This window comes from Epinephelus lanceolatus, chromosome 4 (assembly GCF_041903045.1).
Source record: "Epinephelus lanceolatus isolate andai-2023 chromosome 4, ASM4190304v1, whole genome shotgun sequence".
NCBI lineage: Eukaryota > Metazoa > Chordata > Actinopteri > Perciformes > Serranidae > Epinephelus > Epinephelus lanceolatus.
Window position 1 is genome coordinate 39,228,260 of NC_135737.1, and position 24,403 is coordinate 39,252,662.

Genomic DNA, 24,403 nt, shown 5'->3' on the forward strand with positions numbered 1-24,403 from the left:
ACCGGTAAACTGTGGAACGCTGTGAGCTGTGTCTATCAAAATAAAAGCATAGAATCGTCCGCTTTAAAAGACAACGTGAATTATTGACTACACAGGCCTGAAGACAAACCCAAAAAGATAGAATAGTAATAATTTGGGTACTGTTTAAATACAAATGAAATATTAAGGTTGAAATAGGTCGTTTAAGGATGTATTTGTTTAGTTCATTCAACACTTCCGGATTACAAACTTTTATTTTGAAAAAAGTAAAAAACGGATGTTGTTAATGATTCCGTTTGACTTCACACCAGCGGGGAAACTTACTCAGCAACGACCAGAGGAATAACATCGGGATCCAAGCGTACTGTAGTGCCCAAAATAATGACCGGTGTCCCGGTACTTCACTCTCCGAGGTGACCGAGGTCTGAGCAGCAGCAGCCGGGATGGCGCTGGTCACCGTCCAGCGGTCGCCGACACCGAGCACTACCTCTAGCCCGTCTGTGTCTGTAAGTATCCCTGAACTGGTTTGACATTTTGGCTCAGTCTCGTAGGTCTGTCACGGCAAGACTACAGTTAGCCCAGTTTTCTGCTCGGGATAAATGTACAGGGGTGGCTAACTTAGCTGTTAGCATCTTACTGTAACCTAAAGTAACCTCTTACTGTCCTGCACAGGGATGCAAGTTTTTTCTTTAAGGTTATTTAGGTTAAATTAAAAAATTAAAAGACTCCGTTTCACCCTAAAGGTGTCAAGTTTTTGCAAAGTAACTTAGCTAGGTGATGTTAGCAGTTGGAGCTCGTTTGCTAACACTTCCTCCCGGGAACACAAAGTAATTCATAGGAGCCGCCAGACAAACTAAAACATCTTTAAGTTCCAGCTTTTCTTTGCTGTAAAATAAAAGTCTATGATTATACACCTGGAATATGCTGCCCCGCGTGCCTGTGACCAAATAACCAGGCACCACATCCACATATTATTATTCCTGGTTAGTGGAGCGACAGTGAATGGAGAGGAGCTGCCTGTAAAGCAGGTTAGTGTGACAGGCCTGTCAGTCCCTGTTGGACGCAGTGGGACAGTTCTCTCATCCCCTGTGACACTTTGAGGCTTCCCACGTCTGGCTGCAGGCTCTTGACACGGACCCAGGCAGGGTGATGGTGTGACTGCCATAGATAAAACTTCAGCCTTCACCCAGGAGTGTGATAAATCGGGTACAGTGATATTTGTAGTAAGTCAGACTGCCTTGTTAAAAGACACATCTTGTGGATGAAGATCCTTTCCTCTGTTCAACACAACATGACAGTGACACAACAGTGTTTTGCAGAGGCTGACTGTGTACCAGGTATCAAGGCCAGTTTGATGGGAAATAACATGGGACAGACATGCAAAATAAGATGTATTAAGAAAATCCCCAGCAGAGAGGTGATTAAAAAGCACCAAAATCTGGACGATGTTTTAGAAGTTTTGGATAAAAGCCTCAAGAAAAACAACATAATATATTTGTATAGCCTAAAATGTCATTAGGGACAATAATAAAATGGCTGCAGCACATGTCACTTGACAAGCTTTTTTATTATTGTTAAATGATGGCTTCTGTAGACATTTTAAAACGTTTCAATCTTGACCAGTCTGTGCCAGATCAAAGAAATAGCACACGAGTCATGATTAAAGCTGCAATTATAGTTCTGAGACCCAGCAGTAAGGGTTTGTAGCTTTGAAACGGTGTCAGATCCCAGACTGAGGTTACCAGCTGCTTGTCATGAGACCCATTCCTGATGTGAAGCAGCCATGTGAGCACTCTTGTGAGATGTCTGATGTTGAGAGTGGGGATAAGGGGCTGGGAAAGGGACAGCAGAGCAGTGCATGGAGGAAAGAGCTGGGAGTGAGCTCCAGAGAGAAAGATGAACTGTCATGAGAGGCACAGCTGGAATGCTACTGCCACCTCAGCATATCTGTGATAGGCTTTTCCCAGTATGCTTTCTCCGAAGGGTTTGGACAAATTAAACTCAGGTTTCATGTTATGACCCATCAATTAATACAGCTCGGCATGGGGGGGGGGGGGGGGGGTAGCCACCCTACTGTCGAAGTGTAATCTGCCTAGCAGCACACCAAATCCCCCGTTCTCATTGGCTATAAGACCACTCCCTACACATCTGTGCGGTCGCACGGTAACCATGGAGATCAGCCCTGTACATTATATCACAGCCATTGCCAGGCTTATTGTGGTATGTTGCTTTAATCGCGTATTGGAAGTATACAGCCCGTATATTCATCAGTGATGTTTGTGTGAGTGCTTTGCAGTGGTATAATGGTATACTGGTATCACATTTGCCTTTGAAATCTGCTGAGCTAGGCAATTTGTCAGGTGTGTGTGTGTGTGTGTGTGTGTGTGTGTGTGTGTGTGTGCAGGGTGCGTTTGAGTCCATGCATGGACTCCTATTTCTCCTGTGTCACCATATTTTGCCTTAAAGGCAGGCTGTTAGGCTGCTGATGCAGAGAGCATCATTCTGCCAGCTGCCTCTCCAGGCCTAATCACATCCGTGGAAGCGGACACAGGAATAGATGAAAACTCCATCCTTCCTCCTCAAGCTTCTGCACCTCCTGACCTCTCCACCTAATCTTCCTCATCCATCATCATTCATCAGCACCAGTGATAGCAAATAAAAAAGGAGGAGAAGAAGAAATAAAGCCTCATCATTATTGTTCATTGTCCCATGTCTGTGCCTATCTTTGTCTGTCCATCCATACTGTATGTATCTGGGGTTTTATGTGAGTGTGTGCGTGTTTTGGCCTGTGTAGTAGCCAGGATTGACAGATTGATGCCAAAGAGAAAGTTCCCTGAGTTTTGTGAGGGATTACCGAAACAGGCTGGGATTAAAATTGTGTATGTGTGTGTGTGGCAAACTGTGCTGGTTGCAGTGGTGGGGGAGGATGATTGCATTTTGGAAAAAGAGAGACAGAGAGGGGAGGGCATGGACATTCAGTCTGTTTCAGCCTTATCCCTGGTCCCTGCTCTGAGCCTCAGTTAAAATACCACGCCGGCCCTGCCTCGTAACTGAAGTCACAGATGAAAGGCTTGACATAGCCGCCCTAGCCGCCAGCCAATTTAGCACATTTTAAATGCAAGGTTAATTGAGTCTGACTCAGCGTGTGATGTACAGAACTTCCCATGCCTCTTTGGTCAATGTGATACAGCGTGTCCTTTCAGAAATGCTAGCTGCTGGTACAGAACAGATGTGAGGTGAAGCAGCTATTGAATTTTCAATATTCTTCTCTTTTTTTCTTCTTCTAATTTTCTGTTTTTCTCTGTAGGAGTCGGGCAGTGGTGAGGATGACCGTCGCTCCCAGCCCAGGAGGTGAGACCACTTTCTGTTTTGTCACACTCTGTCTCCAGTTTCCTGGAATAACTGTTCTTTCACACACTGCTGTTCAATAGCATCACTATAGAAACTGTAAGCTGAGACTCAGGCCACTAGGGGGAGACGGTGCATCAGATTTACAGTGTTTCTTCAGTTACTGAGCCACATTTGCAGATACAGTTTCTCAAAACATGAATGCAACCGTTGCATCAGCTTTATACAGTGCAGCTCAATGATTCATTTGATCAGCAAAAAGCCAACGTAAGTGTCAAAATAAAACCAGGTTATCAGTCCCACCAAAATGAGAATTTCCTTTTATCTTTGTTTAAACCAAGACTGTAACAAATTAAAGGAATTGTGGTGACTGAAATTGTGTTTCCACTCAGTGAGTAGTATCTCCTGTCACGGAAACACAGTTGTTAACAAAACCAGATTCATTTAGTAGCTACCTTTTCTTGTTTACTATGTTCGATAAACACCTTACTACTACAGTTAATAATGTCAAAGAAAAACTATGAAGTGTGATAGCTATCATAGCTTTGTTTAGTAAAGACAACTGTCTCAATACAGCTAATCAGTGTAATTTAGGAACTAATTAATACACTTTTGTGTTTGAAATACACAGTACATTTAACAGAGTGGTTTGAAAGTACTTAGTGTAATTTGAGAACTGTGCCCTGTGGCACCAACTGTTGTGGTAAGGAGTTCATAAATAATTTTCCTAAATAGTTTTTCATACTGCAAACAAACACTGTCTTTGCGAGTACTTATGTCAATATTTAGTCAGTGCACTGATGTCATAGGCTGGGGCTGATTTGCATGATTCTACCTGATGTTTGTGGTGGAGTAGATGATTTGCTTTTGATGTGTATCTGCATCTTCATAAAAGACAAGGGCGTCACCGCTGCTATTGTCCTTATGTTTAGATGACTCAGGTGGCTTCGTCATTATGGTGTATTCTGGGCCAAGGCCCTCCACAGAATTTGAATGAAAGGACAAGCTGAACACATGGGGTTTATGTTTGTGGGAGTGTTTGGATTAGTTTTTGCCTATCGCCAGATCCTACTAAACAACTTTGTCTCCACTGAGCTGAAGGCTCATACAGTCTCTTATCACTTTAAATGTCACCCCTACATCACATTCTGTCTGTGGAGACAGTAGCACACAATCATTAAACAGGGAGTGGATCATTAAAGTCTATACAGCTTTGCCATCTTTAATGGACTTTGTAGGTGACCTTTGTTGCCTAATCTAAGCTTTGAAGTTTAATCAGTCTAGCTGTAATATATATTATTAGTAGAAGTAACTCATATTTTTAAGATACCACTTGTTATTACTGTCAGCAGTATTCAATACGGCAGGTAAGGAGACACTGCAATAGGACTTGACAGACATAGTACAGTGTTAAGCTGAGCTAAGACAGCCTAGGCTGTTTATATCTTGCTCTGTGAGACTTTACAGACTGAAGGACTGGTCTGAGTGAAATGTTGCCATCCTGTCAGGAGACTGGAAATCAGATACAGGGTAAGACTGAATGCTTGGCACAAGTTATAAGATGTTTCCCAGAAACACTGCACATATATTAGCTTTATTTACCTTCTGTATAAATGAATGTCGAAGCAGCACATCTGATAATGTTACTATTAAATTCAAGATGAAATGAAACCAGCTAGATCCGTGTATAGGGTGCCATCCCTCCGAACTGTCAGGACTCTCAGATCATTTGTGCCTACACGTTCTGCACTGATGAACAAACTGTGAACAAAAATAACAAGCACTGTGTGTGATGATGCAGCACCTTATGATATCTAGAGCACTTTCATGATATGTGGTGAACAGGTCTATACTATTGGAGGGATGTGATTTTTTTGTTGGTGTTATTTATCTGACTATTGCTGTACGGTACAGGATGAATTTCTGCCAGGACTAATAAATATCTATTTGTCAGTAAGGACAGTTTTCAGCCTGAGTCCTGACTCTACCAGTTTGTACCAGTGTTGTCTCAGTTTTGAACGTTGTTGCTACAAAGCATGCAGAGTTCCACGTTGTCAGAAGGAGATTTAACTCCTTCATTGCATCATTTTCTTTTTCTTCACCCTTGGGCCTTGGCTGTTGCCCAGGATGCCTCTCAGGTTTCATTCATGCGTGTCCCAGTCCCTGTCACACTACATGAGCCCAGAGAGACCTTGCCTGGCAAAATCAAATGCATCTGAAAAAAGCTGGTCAGGCTCCCGCTGGTCTAGAGTCGTTAAGAGGGTCAAAGTCTCCAGTCCTGAGCTCATTCACACAGCAGGGTAATGTGCACTAACTATCAGGCTAAAGAAACTTTAGTTCTGGATGTATGGATTACCTAACAAAGCCATAAACTTTAAGAGGTGACTCTTAGCAACATCTTAAACCAATTGTATCTGCAAATTAGTCATAGTCATTGTAAAGATCTTTTGGAGTTTCTTATAGGCTTGGGTGGTATCTATTTTTTCAACCACAATTTAAATTAGCAGCACTATTTACTTTTTGTTTGCATAAACATTAGAATAATAACGTAGCCAGTGCCTTGTGTAAACATTTGAAAACCATATCAAATTAATGATAGCCAGTCTTTGAAATGCTCGCCTGAGTGTCTGTGTCAGTATTGCTCAAGACAAGGGACCAGTAGCATCACTGGGTTTGCCTGCTTCATGCCCACTCTGGGAATACCAAAGCAAACCCACGTTGCATGCTTGCGTGCCTGCGTCTGGCAGACTGTTGCTAACTTTGGTTTATGATGGACGGTATTCACAGTTACCTTTTCAAAGCGCAGTAATTGAACACGGTTTTAATGATAATTAAAATTTGAAACTGTAATACTAACCGTCGGAAATTTCACAGTGGTTTATCACAAAACTCGTAACCATTTCATTCCTACCATAAATACCGTGAAAGCACCCAAGTCTAGTGTCTTACAACGTCTTACGTATGCTACATATATTAGCCAAGGTCATGATTTTTGGACACTCTGGTGCAGCAAAGATGTGTCAGGGTGGGTGGTGGTAATGTGCTTACACTGGCTTCACTGGTGGATATGTAATGAGACAGAGAGGTAGTGAAAACATGGACTTTTTGTAGCCTTTATTGTTTTATGTAAACTTCCTGCATCACAAGAACTGATCACTTATTCTACATCCAGTGGCCTGACCTTCTGCCAAATTTCATTGAAATTTGTTACTAAGTTTTTGAGATATCCTTCGTTCACCAAAATATGGACAAACTGGTCTGAAAGCACAACCTTATAGGCAGCAGTAATAATACTGAAAGCCCATATGGACCATATGATTATAATTTCAGGTTATGATTGCAACTGGCCTAAAATAAGCCAAGGGCCTGAGGTGGAGCACCAAACCTGGAACAGAGTGGAGTTAAACCCAAAGTCGAGCCCACTAAAACATATTGTATGCTATGTCACACATATATGAAAACTGAAACTGGGTGATATCATTCCTGCAAACCTTTAGCACACCCCAAAAGTGCCAAGAAGGACATGTGGTCCCAATTATCTGTTAGGTAATACAACAAAGCAGCAGCAGCAGCTGGTGAAGTCATACCCATGGATGCATGCACACACACATATACACACAAAGCTTACTCCCCATACGACCAACATCATTATAGTCTTGTTTTACCATTTACCTAGCTCACCATTTGCTCAGCATTAGCACAAATCCACACAAGCACTCAAGCAGTCATGCAGGGTGCAGCCAAGGGCCTTGCTAAGTGACCCCTAATGCGTATTACATAAGAGCCGAGGTCCAATTAACTCCCCACCCTACATATGGATTCAAGTAGCGACACGGGCCAATATATCTTGTAGGAGCCACTGAGACCAAGGGGAGCTTTGGCTTTTGCAGTGCAGTAATATTTTCACTCTGTCTTGATTTCTCGCTCTTCTCCAGAGCCTTTGTCTCTTTTCTCTTTCAGTTATTCAGTTGACTACTCAGCACTGACTCATACCCTGTATCTCTCCCTCTTATTCTGTCATTCTCTCTGCCAACATCTCTTTCATACAGACAGACACAAACAGCTGTCTGTAGCCCCTGCACCACACCAATGAAGTATAACGTTACTGCAGTGCAATAATGAATCTCTGACACACACTGTTGCCTCAGGACTGACAATGACTGTCAAGGACGGTCTTAGAGAAACTTTTCTTTTTCTATCCAGTTACGAAACCAACACTTGAACTTTTTGTTCTAAATCAGTCTTTAAATGGTTTAAAAATTGGTGAGAACAGTAGATGAACTTTGTTCCTCTGCGGCTGGTGAATAAAAAAGGTGCTTCCTATTCTTCTTGTGACTCTCTGCAGGGATATCATGTGCTGTGGCTGGGCTGTTAAAGGTTGCCGCATCACAAGATTGAAACATATGCTGTTTAACATCGGCATTGTTAAAGCACACCTGTAATGACCCACTTTAAATGTCAGTGACTGTCCTTGCTTTCAGTTCTCCATCTGGTTTGCAGAGTGATTTCATGAAGCAGCACCACTGCTGCTCCAGTTAGAGGTGTGTCAGTTTATTGTATCAACTGTGGTCAAAAGCAGGCTGTGGATCAGAAAGGAGAAAGGCCTGTGAGAAGAAAGAGGGCATTGTTTCGCTGTTCTCTTTCTGACCATGTCTGTCCATTGTCTCCCTGATGTAGAGCATTTCCTCTTACAAATGTAGTACAGGTCATGGCCGGGTTTGGTTTGAGCTGAGTTTTGTGTTACAGTGTAAGCTGTATGTTTGGGATAATGATAATATTTTATTTTTGAATTTTCTAATTATTTTAATGGCCAGTAGAATCTACTTGGGTCACAGGAGGAACCACTCTGTGAAAACCAACATGAGCCACGATGTCATAACAGCAGACTAACCTAGATACTGTAAACACGTTCAGACTAACTTTACTGATCAGAATTATTTGTGCTGCAATTCTCTTCCTGCACTCTTACTGACTTTCACATCAGTGCTGACCCAGATGAAGAGAATTTAATAAGTCTGCTATTTGAAGAACAAGAAAGGCAAGGCGCAGTAACGAAAACCAAGACGAAGAACACTATCTGTGTTCACTGTTTGAACACCATCTCTTCATGTGGAGACACGCTTCTTTGAGTTTATAGGCTGTTACACTGTCATTTACACTCAACGGTGGATACCACACCTGCCTCCTGTCTTCCCACAGTTAAACACAGACATAAAATACAACCTGTCCTAGATAGGTGACTACGTGGCCATATATATCAGTTTTCCACCACTAAAAAGGGAGAAATTAGGGCACAGTGTCATACATGCAGTATTTCATACAGAAAATGTAGGTTATGGGTCACAACAGGCATTGTGTGCACAAAATTTGAAGCTCGTGTTTCCTGCAGAATTCATAAGGATTCCTGAGCTGTATTTTGTCTTTCAATTCCCTTAATTTTGTGGTATACCAACTGAAATTTGGCAGTGATTGCAGGCTGTATTGCTCAAAAAAGCCCAAGTAGTATTTCTGTACTACCTACAAAATAACACAACACAAAAATGTACCTTTGTACAGTATTTGACCCCAGCATTGGGAATATTACTTCTATAGGGAACATATTGTCCAGCTAATGCCTCTTAGCTGCAGTACAGTATGTGTTTGATTACTGTACTTCTGCTAACAGATCCATCTTTGTCTGTCTTATCTGGCTGTTAGCAGTGCTCCCTGTTTCTCCAAGGTTAAGTGCTCCTATCGCAACAGAGTGGGCTGAGTAGTCAGCAAACATTTGAACTGAAGGCGTAGTAGTCCAACTGTTCTTTGCTTTGTTTTTCCATCTTGAAACATATTTTTATGTTGTTTGTTTTAAGGCTTCTAGGCCAGGTGTTTTTAGCCCCCACCTACAGTTACATCACACTTATTTGCCTGTAGCATGATGAGCATTTTAGGATGAAAGAGGGATGTTTTTAGTCTGTTTTTGAAAGTAGAGTAAGTCATACTGCAGGTAATATAGCTTTGTTGTGGAACAATATGCTAACAGTAGCATTTTTCCAGCTCAGCATATGGTAAACAGCCTTCATGCACTGACCAAGGAGGTAGCAGGATGATAGCACTGGCTCCAGGGGGACCTGCATTCACAAACACACACTTTGAAATGCACAACTCCTTAACTACAGCACCTTTGACCTGCGTGTTTCCACCCATACCTATCAAGTGGCAGAGTATGGCGCAGAAGATGATTGTGCAACTTGTCTGGGTCTTGGCTAAACACCACAACAGACTCTCGTGTTACCAGCCCACAGACAAATGACTTCCCCCTCGGTGCTGGTAAATTTGACGACACTAAACAGAACCACATGACAAGAGCACTTGAGCCGCTGTGTGTGCGTGTGGGTTTTGTGGTCACAGTTGCTGGCAGACCTTATTGGACGACCTGCTTCGTGCTGCAACAGTTGTTTTTAGGAAGGTGAGATGGACGCTGGGAGCGCAGGTGCTGGTGTGTTTGTTTCTGTGATGTAATCACAGTTGAGCTGGGCAGAACACGTGGAGTCGTGCGTTAAAAAATACACATACACTGTCACATGCCACATGTTTGTATCTTCTTGAAAGTGCCCCTCAAGGGATTGTTAATATGATTTGTGGAAAAGTTTATAACATCACCCAGAGCTGATCTTATCAATTATTCTGGTGAATATTTAGACTCTGTTTTCCAAAAATCTATAAAAACCATAGAAACTATTTGAAGCATTGCTCAAAGTGTGTTGTGTAACTTTCAGTTTATTGTCACTGCATCCTGACTTCTAAAATGAGCCATGCATGGATTGTTTGCTTTGCACATGTAGAAAGAACAAAGTAATAAGAAGAGAGCATCAACTGGTCTGAAAAGATGATCTCATCGGTGGCCGTACCTGATACACACCATATGATAATAATTTCAGTTTATGTTTGCAACTGGCCCAAGATAAGCTGAGGGCCTCTGGTGGAGCACCTATAGTGCATGAAACCTGGAGCACAGTGGAGTTTAGCCTAAGTGGAGCATGCTGGAAATGATTTTATGCTCTGTCACACATGAAAATTGAAACTTGGTGATATCACTTGTGCGAGCCTGGCGAGAGGTTTAAGTTTAATTAGTTTTACAATTTTTGATAAAACTGTAATTTTCACTAGGTTGGAGTCCATTCAGGAGTCCACTGATATGTTACTACACATCTGTGAAACTTTCAAAGCCCTGCAGCACCTTGCCATAGACATTCATGAGTTGTTGTGTTTTGTGTCTTTGCTGTTATTGTGGTCTGCTGAATTACACAGATATACAGGCATACAAACAACTGGCGAGTGTTGTGACCACAGTAAGTTGGCACAAGAGAGAGAGAAACAGGGAACTGACCCTGCTAATGTTAGATAAGCCTTGTTCCTGGTCGCCAGCTCCGAAAAGCTGAAGTGAAAGTGACACTTAACTTGCAAATTACCTATAGGTAGCTACCCCTGCTTCTCCTCTGATACTCCTCGATTCTCAAGATGACAGGATTGGTTCCTCTGGTTTGTGGCTTAACGAACCATAGAAGTTCAAATCTGTGTTTTTGAGACTGTCATTTGTACACTGCAGTTCAAGGTAAACAAACTTAGCCATGGCACTGACTGCTTATTTTGCTCGAGTACGTATAGCTGTGGCTGGAGCAGTTAAATGACGCGCCTACCAGTCCACGATCAGTCACCTTCACCCGTTGGCTCAGAAGCAGAATCCCTGATGAAAATGCTAAGTTAGCAATTAGCTAGCTATGAACTATTAGTTTAAAAGAGAGGCAGTTGAAGGAAGGGTAATGGTAAAGATTACCTTCTGTTACTTATAAGGCAGTGGTTTCCAACTGATTCAGCCACAGAGTCCATATTTCTCCTTAGTCATTAGTTTAAGGTCCACACAGTTTAATACATTCAGTGTCATACTTGCGTTTGGTCGTGTCATCAAACTAGACTGCTGTTTCTATCAATTAGCTGTCCGTTGGTCACTCATTCTACAGCAGGAAATGGCACTTAAAAAATGCAGCTCTGTGCCGGCAATTCACTGTACCTAATACTAAAGAATGTTTTTTATAAACTACACATGTTTGCAAGTCGCTTGTGGTCCATTCAGAATGGACCAGTGACCCACTTTTGGACTGCGACACACCAGTTGGGAACCACTGTTAGAAGGTGATTCACGTCTTCATGTATAATGGATTGTAAACTGGATTGTTGCTACATTTGGCCTCATAATTATTCACTACAGTGTTGAAATGTAGCAGCGTTCAGATAAGTATTGCAAAGTCAGGTTTGTCTCGAACTAGTGATGGGCGTGGTTTGTAGGGGCATGGTCATATGCTACAAATGGAATTTGTCTGCAGCTACACATGTCTCATTTTGCTAATGATATGTTTTGAAGCATATAAAAAAACACTATATTGACATGTTAACAAGGTCAAAGTTTTGATGCACTGTGTAAAGGAAACCTGGCTTTTAGACATTGTCCACCTTTGGCTGTTAAAAACACTGGATGTAGGCTGATCTCTGTATATTACTATTGCAGGGCTGAACTAAGAATTCATCTGATACTTTGCTGGCATGTCATGTGACTGCCTGCACTGCTTCCAGATGTCACGCTGCAGTTAATTTTTTAAATGTTTTGTAAGATGCATAACCATGAGTAATTCATAAAATGATGAGAACAAAAAATGTGTCAGACAAGTCACATCCAGTAGAAATACCATCACATGTGATCGTAAGTTCAGAGGATGAGACACATAACAGCACACAGTTTAACGAGGAAGTGGAATCCTACAGTTGGCCAAAAAGCACGTCTGTTGGCCATAAATTTTGCAGTATACTTGTGAAAATAGAAGGCTTGCATGCTATGCCGCACTGGATTCAGTGCATGTGAATTAATTGAGACATATTAGCTAGAAATAATTCATCTGATCCATCCTAAAGCTGCGTTTACATGGAATCTGGCAGACAGTAGATGGAAAACGTCAGACAGAAAACGCCTTCTGGATGACACGGGAAAAACACAGTGTGGTGGAATGGCAGGACGGTAAAATGAAACACGCATGACAATATGTTATGTCACTAATACAGTAAAATCTATTAAATAAGATTATTTAGTTTTATTATTAGTAGTAATTTTTCATGTAATGTTCAGTGACTGCCCATCCATTGTTACTGTTGCTGTTATTCACTGCTGGCCTCACCTGATTTTACCATCCTGCTCTCATCCACTAAAATGATATCCAGTTTTCTGTCTATCGTCTGCAGCATTAGTCCAGGCCTTCATACTCTATGATCAGTCTATGATTAGTAGCAGGGTTACCTACAGTTTCCCCACAGCCTCACAGCTCAGATGTGTTCACAGACCTAGATTGTGAGCATACTGTGTAGATTACAGTGAATAACAATGGGCTGAAAAGTTGTGAACACTGAGCCAAATGTGTGTTGTGTAACGACATACTTAATAGTGCCCTATTTCTCAGTCAGACTCCCCATTGATAACTGCGCCACTCTGGAAAACAGCCAAAACATAAAGCAGGCCTTCTATAAACATTCAAATGAAGCTTAGCTCCACCACGTACTGATCATTTGCCACAGATGTTACAGTTTTGCTGTTAGTCTCTTGGCACACACTGGTGTGAATTTGATGGAGGGGCCGTAGTTTTATGGTGTTTTTCGAATTGTTGTCAGCTTACATCGGGCCCTACATGTCCGCACGCCAGCAGAATATAAAATGTTTAAGAGGCTGTAAAATGAACTAAAACATTGCGTCCATCTCAGCGTGCAGTATGTTAGTTCATACTTTATGTCTTCAGTCCACCTTACACCAAACAACTTTTGAAGCAAGTTTACTGTTGTAGACAAATTTTAAATGCTTTAGTTTTACCTCAGATCTTAATCATTTGGTGGAAAGAGGTCCTAAACTCAGTCTTTTTCTCATCTTCACATTCCAAACAACCAAACATGTTGTACAATATTATTGTATGTTTTAGTCTTCATGCAAATTTTGAAGTTCAGTGATGTAAGCAATGTCAACAAGCAATAGCTGCATTCTCTCCAGCACCAAACCGGATTGACGGTAAACATGGAGAGGACGCCGGAGAGGCACAGCAACGTGAACTAGTCTTGTTCTGTGGAAAAGGAGGAGAAACTGGTGGAGTTGTGAAGTGAACAAGAGTCGGTGTTTAATTAGGCGTCTATCTGATCCCTGAACCAGCACTCACTTTAGTTAGGAATCTTAATTTTTGAAATGTTTTTAGAGCTATGTGTTTTTGCAGACACGTAAGGAATTTCTTAAGGGTAGTTGGCGTAATATTTTGCACTAGGAGCAGGACGGGAATAATCTCAAAGGGAATCTAGTTGCAGTCTTGCAAATAATGATCCTGCAAGATCCCCAGCTTTTGCAAAATCATATAGCGTGCGACTAAAAACTCACACTGTCTTAAGATGGTGAGCCTAGTCTTTTCAAAGTATTTTCAAAGTGTTTTCAAAGTCTCCCAGTGTTTGGTAGGCATTAATGTGAAGGGATATTTCTCCCCCAGACTTTCTTGACAAGACAGGCTCCAGTGTCTCTCCACTGTGCCTCGATACAACAGGCGCGCTGCTACAGCAGCTCCATCTGGATAACTTCAGCCTGTTTCTCATTTGTTCTTGTTCCTTATGTAACTCAACCACAAGGTCTGTATAGGGAGAGAGGGTGGAGAGGAGACAAGTGAAGTCTCTGCAGTCAGCTCACTGCCAAACCAGAGTCCCATGTGGGTTTAATTGACTCTGTTTTATTAGCTTAATGGGCACATCCCCTATTGACCCTGCTGTACCAGGACACTCAATTAGCTGTCACCAGATTCTAACCATATTATTAGGATTATTAGAACCAGTGGTCCTAAAGTATTATATAATAGATCATGAGCGGGCAACCATGTGCCATGTAGTACCAAGAGAATGCAGGTTTTAAGCAAACACTGAAGGCAATGACTGATAAGCGCACCCTGAGCCAGACAGGAGGAACTACACAGACTAATCACCTGCTGGGTTAAATACCTGCCTGCTGCACACTTGCCAGCGCTTTGTGTACAAACTGCTCTGCTCCAGCAAGTGTCGATGCAGAAGGGCTGCTGGTGTGGGCGGTCGCAGTTCCCTGTTGCCCTCGTTGGCTCCCCACTTTTCCCAAAAACACATGTCTCCAGCTCCTCCCTCCTATGACTTCTCCGGGGAGAGTTTGACCCAAGTCATATGTCTCAGTACTGTACAGGTGGAGGATACTGTCTGTTGTAACGGGGATGGATCATGTTTAGGAAACGGTACGGACTCTTATTCATTATGGGACTTGGTTCCGCTTTATTGGGAAATATTGGACAGCCAGGCGTCACTGTTTGGAGCAGGAGCGCAGTGTGCTAGACTTATTACTTCCCCCTGCTCAATTTATTGCGACAGATTTGGAAACATCTCTTTTTTTCTGCGGAAGATTTCGTCATTTTCTACTGTATTACGACCACTGACGCCCAAAAGGAAGTGGTTTGCCGTCTTGAAATGACAGCGCACATGACCGTGAGAGCGGAGTAAAAGTTTTCTCCCGGACCAACAACACCTGACACCCTCCTCCCTCTCTGCGCTCTGCGCCCTGCCTGCGCCGGCATGACTCTCGGCGCGGTGTCAGGATCCGACAACTCGTCGGCGGTCAGCTTCTGCTCCTGCTGCGGTGCTAAGATGGTGCCCTACTTCGGCGAGGACGCGGTGGTGACCAAAAATCAGATCAACCAGCTGTAAGTGTGACGAAGTGGTAAATTGTGTGGCGTTGATACACTGAGATAGACTGTTGTTTGAGAGTGATTTACCAAAACATATTGATTTATTCAGTGTCAGTGTCAGACAGTAAAGGTGCCATGGAGTAACAGGGTTTCCATTCAAACTAAAGACACCTGATTACACATGAGCATAACTTCACCTCTCAACCTTTAAAGTGTGAATTAAACTGTGAAATTACTGCCTATGTTGTGGATTATCAGACTGTTTATACTACATTTAAACTTGGACTAAATATTTCCCATACTTATTTGGATATAGTAGTAATAATGTGGCAACTTCTCACATTGTTGAAACCCTGTGAGTAAGCAGAGCATGTGTAAAAGTTTTGCAACACCAGTGTTGAATGCATTTCCTGTTGACGTAGCAGTCTTACTCATCTTCGGGGCTCTGTTTGACCTTACTAAGACATATTGCCTCTGCATGTGCTGTGAATCATCCATCCTATTTCACAAATCCAGACACACTGAATAAGGTAAAGCCACATAGCTACCGATTTACCGAGACAAGCATACATCACCTGATCTCCATATCAAGGGTTTTTCTGTGGGCCGTTTTTGTCCCTCCCTTTTTTGTTTGTCCAAGGTTGGGATATTGTTTGTTTGAACTTGTGAGTGCTTGGTGAGATAATGAAAGTTGTGATTAAGTTACAGTAAAGCCCCCTTTTTTTAATTTAGGTTTTATATAGATTGTTTCTACTATTTTTTTCTGGGGGAAGTTTTTCCTTAACCACTGTGAGGGTCCAAGGACAGAGGGATGTGATATTGGGCTTTATAAATAAAATTGAATTGAATTGAAATACACATTTGGAAAAATAACTTAAATGACAGGAGATGGATTTACCAGAGGCCCCACGATATGATATTAACACAATACTTAAGTCACGAGACAATGTTATTGCGAATTTAAACGTGTTGCCATATGCTGAGTATTGCGATAAGGCATGTTGTGATATATTGCGATTTACTACCTTTTTTCAACTCCAAATTATGTCCCTAACGGAAAATTTTGCCAGTATCTCTTATTCAATAAAATAAAGGTTTCCGTCTGTTCATCTCACATCATTTTTATTGCAGCAATGCTGTTATTCTAGTAGGCTATCAAAAAGTTAATTTGTACTATTAATTATTTATATAATTTTAAAAAATGCAAATGTATACGATATCCCCACGCAAAATATAACGTTTTTGTGCCGTATCGATTTCTTTCTCCTATTAAATAAGTCTGAAGAAGAAGAAAAAGAAAAAGGCAGCACTATTGTTAAAAAATTTTATATTTTGTGTATAAAATGTGATGTTAAACTATGAACCAACAATTAAACCTAATATCTCTGATTTACCGTAAAATGTTTCTTTGACACAGACCCCCAAAAATTGGCCTACATCCACTTGGCTTCAGAAACTAAGTTTAGGAAACCAGGAAAACAAGCAACTGAGTGTCACTTCTTAGCAATTATGATAATAGATTTCCTTGTAACCCAGAAATACCCTACATTGAAAATGCTTGCATGATTGGCCACTGATCAGACCTAAAACACAAAGCCGCTGCAATTAATCTTAGCCAGTCGACTGAGTTAAATATTACATAGCCTCACTGTGATGTAAGGGAGTTGCCATTAATGTATCTTACACCGAGCTTATCTGTGATCTCCAGTGTCTGAAGACATCAAGGCAAAGTGAGGTAACATCTTCTTTTTTTGCTTGTGAGATTTACAAGGATTTAGTTGACTTGTACATGCAGTGAAGACAAGTTCGCCCTTCAGGACAGATCAAAGGCTGGTTTGTTCCAGTGTCTTCAAACTCTCATGTGAAGTTGCCGCAGATAAGCTTGACAAATTTTGGGGAAAATCAATGTAGAAATAACTTAAAGTGGATTAAAAGATGATGAAATCAACATTAACCAGTTTTCCATGCAATCAGTTAATTTAGTTCCAGTGTCTGAGTTTTGCTATTGTTGTGTAACATTTTCGTGCAGACAGTAACTGGTTGTGTCCTGAATGAGAACTGAACTTCTGTGGTGGTTTTCAGAGAAGTCAAGGACAGCCTGTGTCTTCATGTCATTGTTTTTCAGCTGATGTACACATGATTGTGCAGTAAAGTTATTGAGTAAACTGAACATTAGTCTTTATGAGGACTACACCCACTCTTTTAAGGAAATAGATTTTTTTTTTTAATCGTGAGTTTGCATAATAAAGGTTTATGGGAAGATGTTACACACAGTGCATACTGGCAGGCGTGTGTGTCTAGTAAATAGCAGCAGATGTGGGAACCCTTTGACTTCCTGGTTTTGATAGCCACACTGCAAGATGCATGTTGATTGTTTTTATCACCGCTCCCTTGTATTGCCCAGGAAGGACAAGGGCCCTCGTCACAAAGCAGGGGATTTTAGCATCCTTTTAATTAATGGCACCTTGTGTGTGTACTTGTGTGCCGGCATGTCTAATGTTTGTGTACATATGTCTGTTTGTTTTAAGTGTGAACGCCTGTATGCGGCAGAATGTCAGCAAGACTCTAATGTTTAACCAGGGTTTGAATGAGTAATTACAAGGCTGGAGGCTGTCCATGGAGTTAAGTGTTACCTGTGGCTAAATGGCATCTGAAACACTATTGTTAACCCTCCAATTTTAGAAATACCGGTAAACCCTTCTCTTCCGCTGCACTCGTGTGTTTGCGTTGCCTACGTGTTTTCCAAAGACAACCGATAAGACCGAAACGTGACAAACTGAAGTGTGCGTTGGAGTGTTTGTGTGAGGGGCTTCAGCAGCTGAGCGGGGATATGAGCAGCTGGATATAGGTCACTACTTATGCTTGTGTGTGTGGCTGTGTGCGTGTGATGCATCTAAAATCAAATAACCTACATAACTTGGGTTAAGTTGGTATAATTAGCTTCAGTAAATGGCATGAGATCAGACCAGCTGTGTGTGTAGCTACCTACTGCACCACAGTAGTCCCATTCACCAGGCATCTCATAGTGTTTATTAATGCATGTGGCTCCTGGAAGTTCCACATTATAATGTGTAGTTACTGTTTTTTTTTTTACCACAAACTATCAAAGGGAGGATGGACCTTCTTACTCAGACATTGTCATTACCAACTGAGCTACATTTGGCCTCATTTGACCAGCATTGCATTATATTTACTTTGCTTATTCAGTCCATTTCTCTGTCTGCAGTTTGGCTGAACTGTAAGTTAAAATGTAATCTGAATCCCTCTCAGAATAGCCCTGCATGCCTGGGGCAGGTATGTTTAGTTCTCCAAGGTGGCTGGCGCTCAGGTCATGGCCTACACACTGTATTACCGAAGAAACTGTAGTGAAACTTGTGGTTTCACTCATGCACATCCAAAAGACAATGGGTCTGAGCAACATGTTGGCAGGTGTCTGTGCCAGTTGATGAAATGTTTAGTATCTTGTGGTAGTCCTTTCTCTTTATCAGCCCTGAACCTTTTCTGCTCTGGCTGCTCCAGTCTGCCGCCTTCTTGTGTCTCATTCTTTGCCCGGTAATGTATTGTGCAATTGTAATTTACTTATTTCTGGGAAAAGATTACCGTCATTGGACTGTGTAACAGTGAAGCGTGAGGTGGCATGCAGCAGAGGTCCCAGGCCAGACTTGAATCGAGGATGTTGCGGTTGGGAGTCGTGGGCCTCTACATCATGGTGCCCCATGAACTTGACTTCTCTTTCTTTTAATCCGTCTGTCACTCTCCTCTGCTTGTGACACATTTTCCATGGTCATGGCTCCAAAGCAGCAGGGCCTCACACGCACCTGTGGACACGTAGACACACACATACACACCAGCTAACTCCCTGTCTTTCCCATGGGCTGTATCTGTCGCGGGTGCGAACTCATAAGGCCTTAGCGGGGCCTGCCCTCCACACAGCCAGGCCCTATATTTATCCCCCTCTCCTTCTGAGAGTGACTAATATGGGCACAGGCAGGAGGGTGGGGGGGTCACCCAGTTATCTGCCTACTATGTGGAGTGGTCCTTACATAGTGATGATTGTGTCTGTGACTGTTGCCCTAACAAGTACCTACCACTTCACTTCTGCCCAAAGCCCGGGATGGCTGAATGCCAAAAGATGACCCTCCCCGCTCTCGGCTACACATTCTGACTGGGTCCTCTTTCTTAATCTCCCATCCTTTACTGCCCAGTCCTCATTCACATACTTTATGAAGACAAATTTAGTTGAACTCGTTGCCCTTCTTTTATTTCCCCACTTGTGTTACCTGTGTGTGTTTGCCCTGAATCAGCTAGTCTAATTTTAGCAACACCTTTACAGATGTCTAGACAATGTTATCCTACCTTTTGTCGATGTAATATTACATTGAGCTCAACGTACACATAATGTAGTTCATCTGGGCAGATGCCAACACCAGTGTAGACATTAGTCTCTGATGGTGCATTACAAATGTATGTGTTTGAATCAATTTGCTAATTATTTTCTTAGTGAATTGATTAATCAACAGTGTGTATACCCCAAGGATATTCAGTTTACTGTCATATATGGCAAAGAGACCATCAAATGCTCTCAGTGAATGTGTGGCATTTTTGCCTTAAAAATACATAAACAATAAACAACAGAACAGCGATTACTGATGCATGTTCTGTCGATCATCAATGGATTAATCGACCAATCACTGCAGCTCTCATGTAAAATCAGGAGGTAGTTGTGTGTATCTTGGCTTCAGTGTTAAACCTCTGCAGAGGGCTGTCGCTGCCCTGTCAAAGAGAGCTTTCTATGTACAGTAAGTCGGCCGTGCTCTTCTGAATGCGGTCTATCAATAGCTGAGACTTTTAAAGGACTATGGTATTTTTAGAAACTGTAGTTGAAAGTCGTTCACAGCCCCCCACCTCTCCGACCGCCAGGCTTAGATTCCACTTTCTCAATGTGTCCATGTGCAGTAGTAACAGTATTTGTTTGCACGTGCATCGCCTTCCGTGCATGATATTCAGAGAGAGCACAAGTGTCATATTACAGATGACATTGTACAGTAGCACTGCTATACATGGTCATTGCCAAGTACAGTCCACGAGTCTGTGTGTGTGAGAGCAGTCGGACATGATACAGCAGGAATCGAGGAGAGGGACGGAAATGAAAAGTAGGACAAAATTGTGAGAAATGCAGAAAAGAGGAAGCGTCAGAGGGGAGAGTCACAGGAAACAGCTGGGTCAAGGGTGGGTGGGTTATGGGAAATCAGCTCAGCACAAAGCTGCGGTTTTGTTTTTGTGTCCATCTCTGTTGTCTGTGCCTCTTGATTCTGTACATTCATGGTCTCAGCAAAACTCAGGAAGGACAGTTGGACGGCTGGAAGGATGGAGAGATGAAGTTACAGTGAAAAAGACAGGAAGCCTAAATGGCAGACAGCAGACAGTGTGAAACTGAAGTACTAGAGAACCTGATGAACTGTGAAAGTTGGGTTCATTGAGTGTAGACTTGCAGCTTGCTGCGAAGGGCAAAACACAGTGGTTAGCCATCAAATATGCATATCAATGAATTGAATACGCAATTTGAAACAATGCACATGGCTTTGATGTCATCACCTCCCTGTGATTGAGCCCAGTGATCTTCACTGTTTGCGTGGGTAGTCGTCAGCTCCTTGTCGTAGTTAATGGCCCCGCAGGCTATGAAACCACTCCTATTCAAGTTTAGCAGAACAGGTTGGCCCACTCCTGTGATCAATGTTTCCTCTAGAAACACCAAGACATAAATCCACAGTATTTGACCCATTTAATTGTGGACAAACTGCAGTGAGCTTAAACTTTCACTGACATTTACTACATTTGACCTCTTGAAAAAACCATTAACCTCCTTTGGCTAATGTTGTGTGTAAAATACTGAATGTGGAACAGCTGAGCATTCTCAAGCCAGCAGATAATTTAGAATACTATTGAAATGCCATTAAAGAATCCAAAAGGGGTTTCTCCAGAAATCTGTTTAAGACCCACGTTTGGCTTACTGACAAGATTGCGGCTGCACATGTTCCTGTTCCTAGATGGGCTGAGTCCTTGCCAGCTTGACTTGTGGTCTCAATTTTGGCAAAACCTGCAGAGCCAACACAGCCAATGTGTTTTTGTTATAATGATGAGTTTCCTCCTGGTCTGCAAGTGCTTTTTCAAATCCTGATTAAACATTTAACGTGCATAGTTTTCTCCAGCAGTAGTGCTTTTTTGTGCTCTCAGCACCCACTGAACAAATGCAGCAGCACTGTTTCCTAAGTGCCTGCTGTGTAAGTGGCAGACTCCTTGCTCAGCATCATTAAGGTTATGGTTTACTGGTCCCATGGCTGTCATTTGACATGGTCATAAGCTGCTGCAGAAGTAGGTCTTCAACCTGTTTTATTGGTATCTTGTGTGACTTAGGTTAGTGTGCCATTGTGAGACTCTAAACAAACATCTAGTCATTCACACGTTGACACATGCAAGCACACCAGAGGTGCTCACACTCAATGTTTGGTATCCAGTTGAAACACTGACCTCAGTTTATTATGCGTCCTGCTCCTCAATGCAGTGACCTCAGTCACAGTTAATAAGATTAAGTGTTCCAGAGAGGAACAGAACCCTGTTTGATACGACCTGCTTTGGTGTGGAGCGCTGTGCGCTGGCCGACTCTTATCTCCGCTCAAACACTGTGGAGGAGGAGACTCGCTCTGTCTTCCCTCTCGGACCCCAGGTCTCCTCCCAATCCCCCATTCCCTCCCTTCTGGCAGCTGCTGGTATGAGTAAGTCTGTGTGTGTAATCCAGCTGTGTGGAGGAGCAGAGAACATTGTGTTCTGAGTTCAAATTGGGGCTTGGATCTTGTTTTTCTTGCATTGGTTTGACAGCTCAGATTTGGGGAGCCTGTAGACCAGAGGCCAGCTGAGTGGATCAATGTGACGCTGACATAAGCCCATGACAACATTTGTCTGTTCCTGGTCCCCATTTTGTGCCTATTATGAGAAGTCAGGGTCGCCATGTGCAAGAAAGTGATAACAAATTACATAAGTTACACGAAAGACCAATGATTAGATAACTTGGAAGGAGTCCCGGTGTTTGAGGCTTCTATTAATGTCTTGTTCTTTTCTCTTCCCTCTTCCCTTCCAGTATCAGTGAGAGTTTCCTCACAGTAAAAGGTGCAGCCCTGTTCCTTCCCAGGGGTAACAGCCCTACGCCTAACTCTGCACCTCGCATCAGCCAGCGCAGGAACAAGCACACAGGTAAAGACTTGTACACACGATTGACAGCTGCAGCTTCTCCCAGTGCTGACTCGCAGCCTCAGAAATGAACTCCTCAGAGGAACCTAAGATTGATAGCACAGTGTTTTCAAATGGACATTCCTCTACAGCATCATCTGTAACAGCTGGTGTTAACTTCACGGAAGCTGTTTCACAACAAGACAGATGAGTTCAGTGCCGTTAGTTCACTGCTGCATGCAATGTGGGGGCCAGCTTGTTTTAGGAATGTCAAAGAACCCACACTTTAAATATTTTTATACTTTTGGACAATGAAGATGGAGTTTGTACATTTAAGAAACAGGAAAAGTAGAGTATGTTGCTGTCCGTCAATAAAGACAACCTTTGTGGTGTTAAATGGGCTGATTACTATAAAAAGCATCAGAAACTTTGAGAAATACTAGGCCTTTTTCCCTCAGATGTATTCAGAGATCAGTTTGAATGTAGGCCTGAATGAAAGAGACTTCATTGTGAATGCACTGGAAACTTGCCACGGGGTAAATGATACTTTATCTGAGGTGTTACGTCAACCTTTAAATGCTAAGAATGTTTTTTAAAGACACTAAATGAGGATGTTGACATCTTTTCTATCCAGGTGACCTCCAGAAACATCTTCAGACCATGTTCACTGTGCTGCGGCCGGAGGACACCATCCGACTGGTCAGTAACACACACACACACACACACACACGCAAACACAGGAGTAAGGTGGCATCGTGATCAGGGAAATTATACTGCAGACGGAGGGGGCTGGTTTCACTTCTTTTGTTAGCAGACATAAAGAACTGAAACTAGTTTGAAGAAAAAAAGCTGTTGGACATAGAAAGTCTTAACGGTTCTCTCTGCACAGACAAAGATACTATTACATGAAACACACAGTACTCAAAGTATTTGGAGCAAGTCACATTCTTGCCACGTCTCTGACGTCCCCTGCAGCATCTTTGATAAAGGAGTTTTCCAGTAAATGATGCATTCTGCCTCTCTTCTCGTTGCTCATTTCTCCTTTTCCCATCCTTCCTTAACGTCTCCTTTCTGTCTTTTCTCACAGGCTGTGCGTCTGGAGAGTGCCTACCCTCAGGTAACCCGCTACATGGTGGTGGTCTCCACCAATGGAAGACAGGACACAGAGGAGAGCATTGTGCTCGGCATGGACTTTGTCTCCTCTGATAGGTCAGTGCCACAGCAGCAGTACACTACTTTAGCTTGCGGTGTGATATTAACACTCATTATCCCACTATTGTGACAACAGCTAAGAACAGATAGTATTGTCATGGACTTGTAAATCTTAAAGTAAATGTGTATATCAACATGGCACAATGAGACATTTTTTTAAGTGAAGGAAAGACTAAGCAAGACTTCATCTACTGTGTTGCTTTACAGTGTTGTCTTGGGGTCATCACTGTATTGTGTGAAACCAGTGTGTCTTGCTTTGTCATGCTAAATGTGTTGATTTATCCTACCAGCTGCTGTTCGGTGGGTCTGGTTCTACCTCTGTGGAGCGACACTTTGATCCACTTGGATGGAGACGGGTAAGACACCACACCTACCTCCTGCTTCCTCTTACTGCTCCCTGGGGCAAATGACTCACTGCTCTGACGACTTTCTCTACATATTGCTCTTATTTAGCCATTCATTTGTAAGTTTTGTTGTTGGTTAGAAATTATTACTGGGAATCCCGTTTCTAATCTCTCTCTTCCTGTCATCACAGTGGTTTTAGTGTGTCGACGGTGAACAGGGTTCATGTTTTCAAGCCAGTTTCTGTCCAGGCCATGTGGTAAGCAACCTTTATTTTTTCCACCAACAAATGACAGCTATATGAAGTTGCATTAAGGTTAAAGTTGCAGGCTTAAAGAGACTACAATGTACCCGCCTTTGACTTTGACCTCCAGCCTTTTGTCTTCTTTCTCCTCTTCCTTTTTCCCTCATTATCTCTCTGCCTTCCATCTCTTCATTTTCTTTCCCTGTCTCACCTGCCAGTGCTGCCTCTTCATTTCCGTACTCGTCTTCATTTCCTCATTTTCTCGTCCCTTTGTTACCTTGCTCTTTGCCTGACCTCCCTCCACCTC

The 24,403-nt window shown here is 42.5% G+C and overlaps 1 protein-coding gene across 2 annotated transcripts in view; it reads left to right on the top strand.

Moving 5' to 3' along the window:
* Positions 1-300: 300 nt before the first annotated feature.
* ssh2a (slingshot protein phosphatase 2a) overlaps positions 301-24,403 on the top strand; it is a 33,360-nt gene continuing 9,257 nt past the window's right edge. The window contains exons 1-7 of one of the 2 annotated variants that reach the window (XM_033630667.2): positions 301-485; positions 3,287-3,330; positions 22,210-22,322; positions 22,933-22,997; positions 23,386-23,507; positions 23,801-23,866; positions 24,046-24,111. In XM_033630667.2, the coding sequence (XP_033486558.2) occupies positions 423-485; positions 3,287-3,330; positions 22,210-22,322; positions 22,933-22,997; positions 23,386-23,507; positions 23,801-23,866; positions 24,046-24,111 (539 nt within the window). In that variant the 5' untranslated portion in view covers positions 301-422. Of the gene's footprint in view, positions 486-3,286; positions 3,331-14,821; positions 15,090-22,209; positions 22,323-22,932; positions 22,998-23,385; positions 23,508-23,800; positions 23,867-24,045; positions 24,112-24,403 lie in introns of those variants that run through there. The other variant, XM_033630666.2, reaches the window with a different exon arrangement.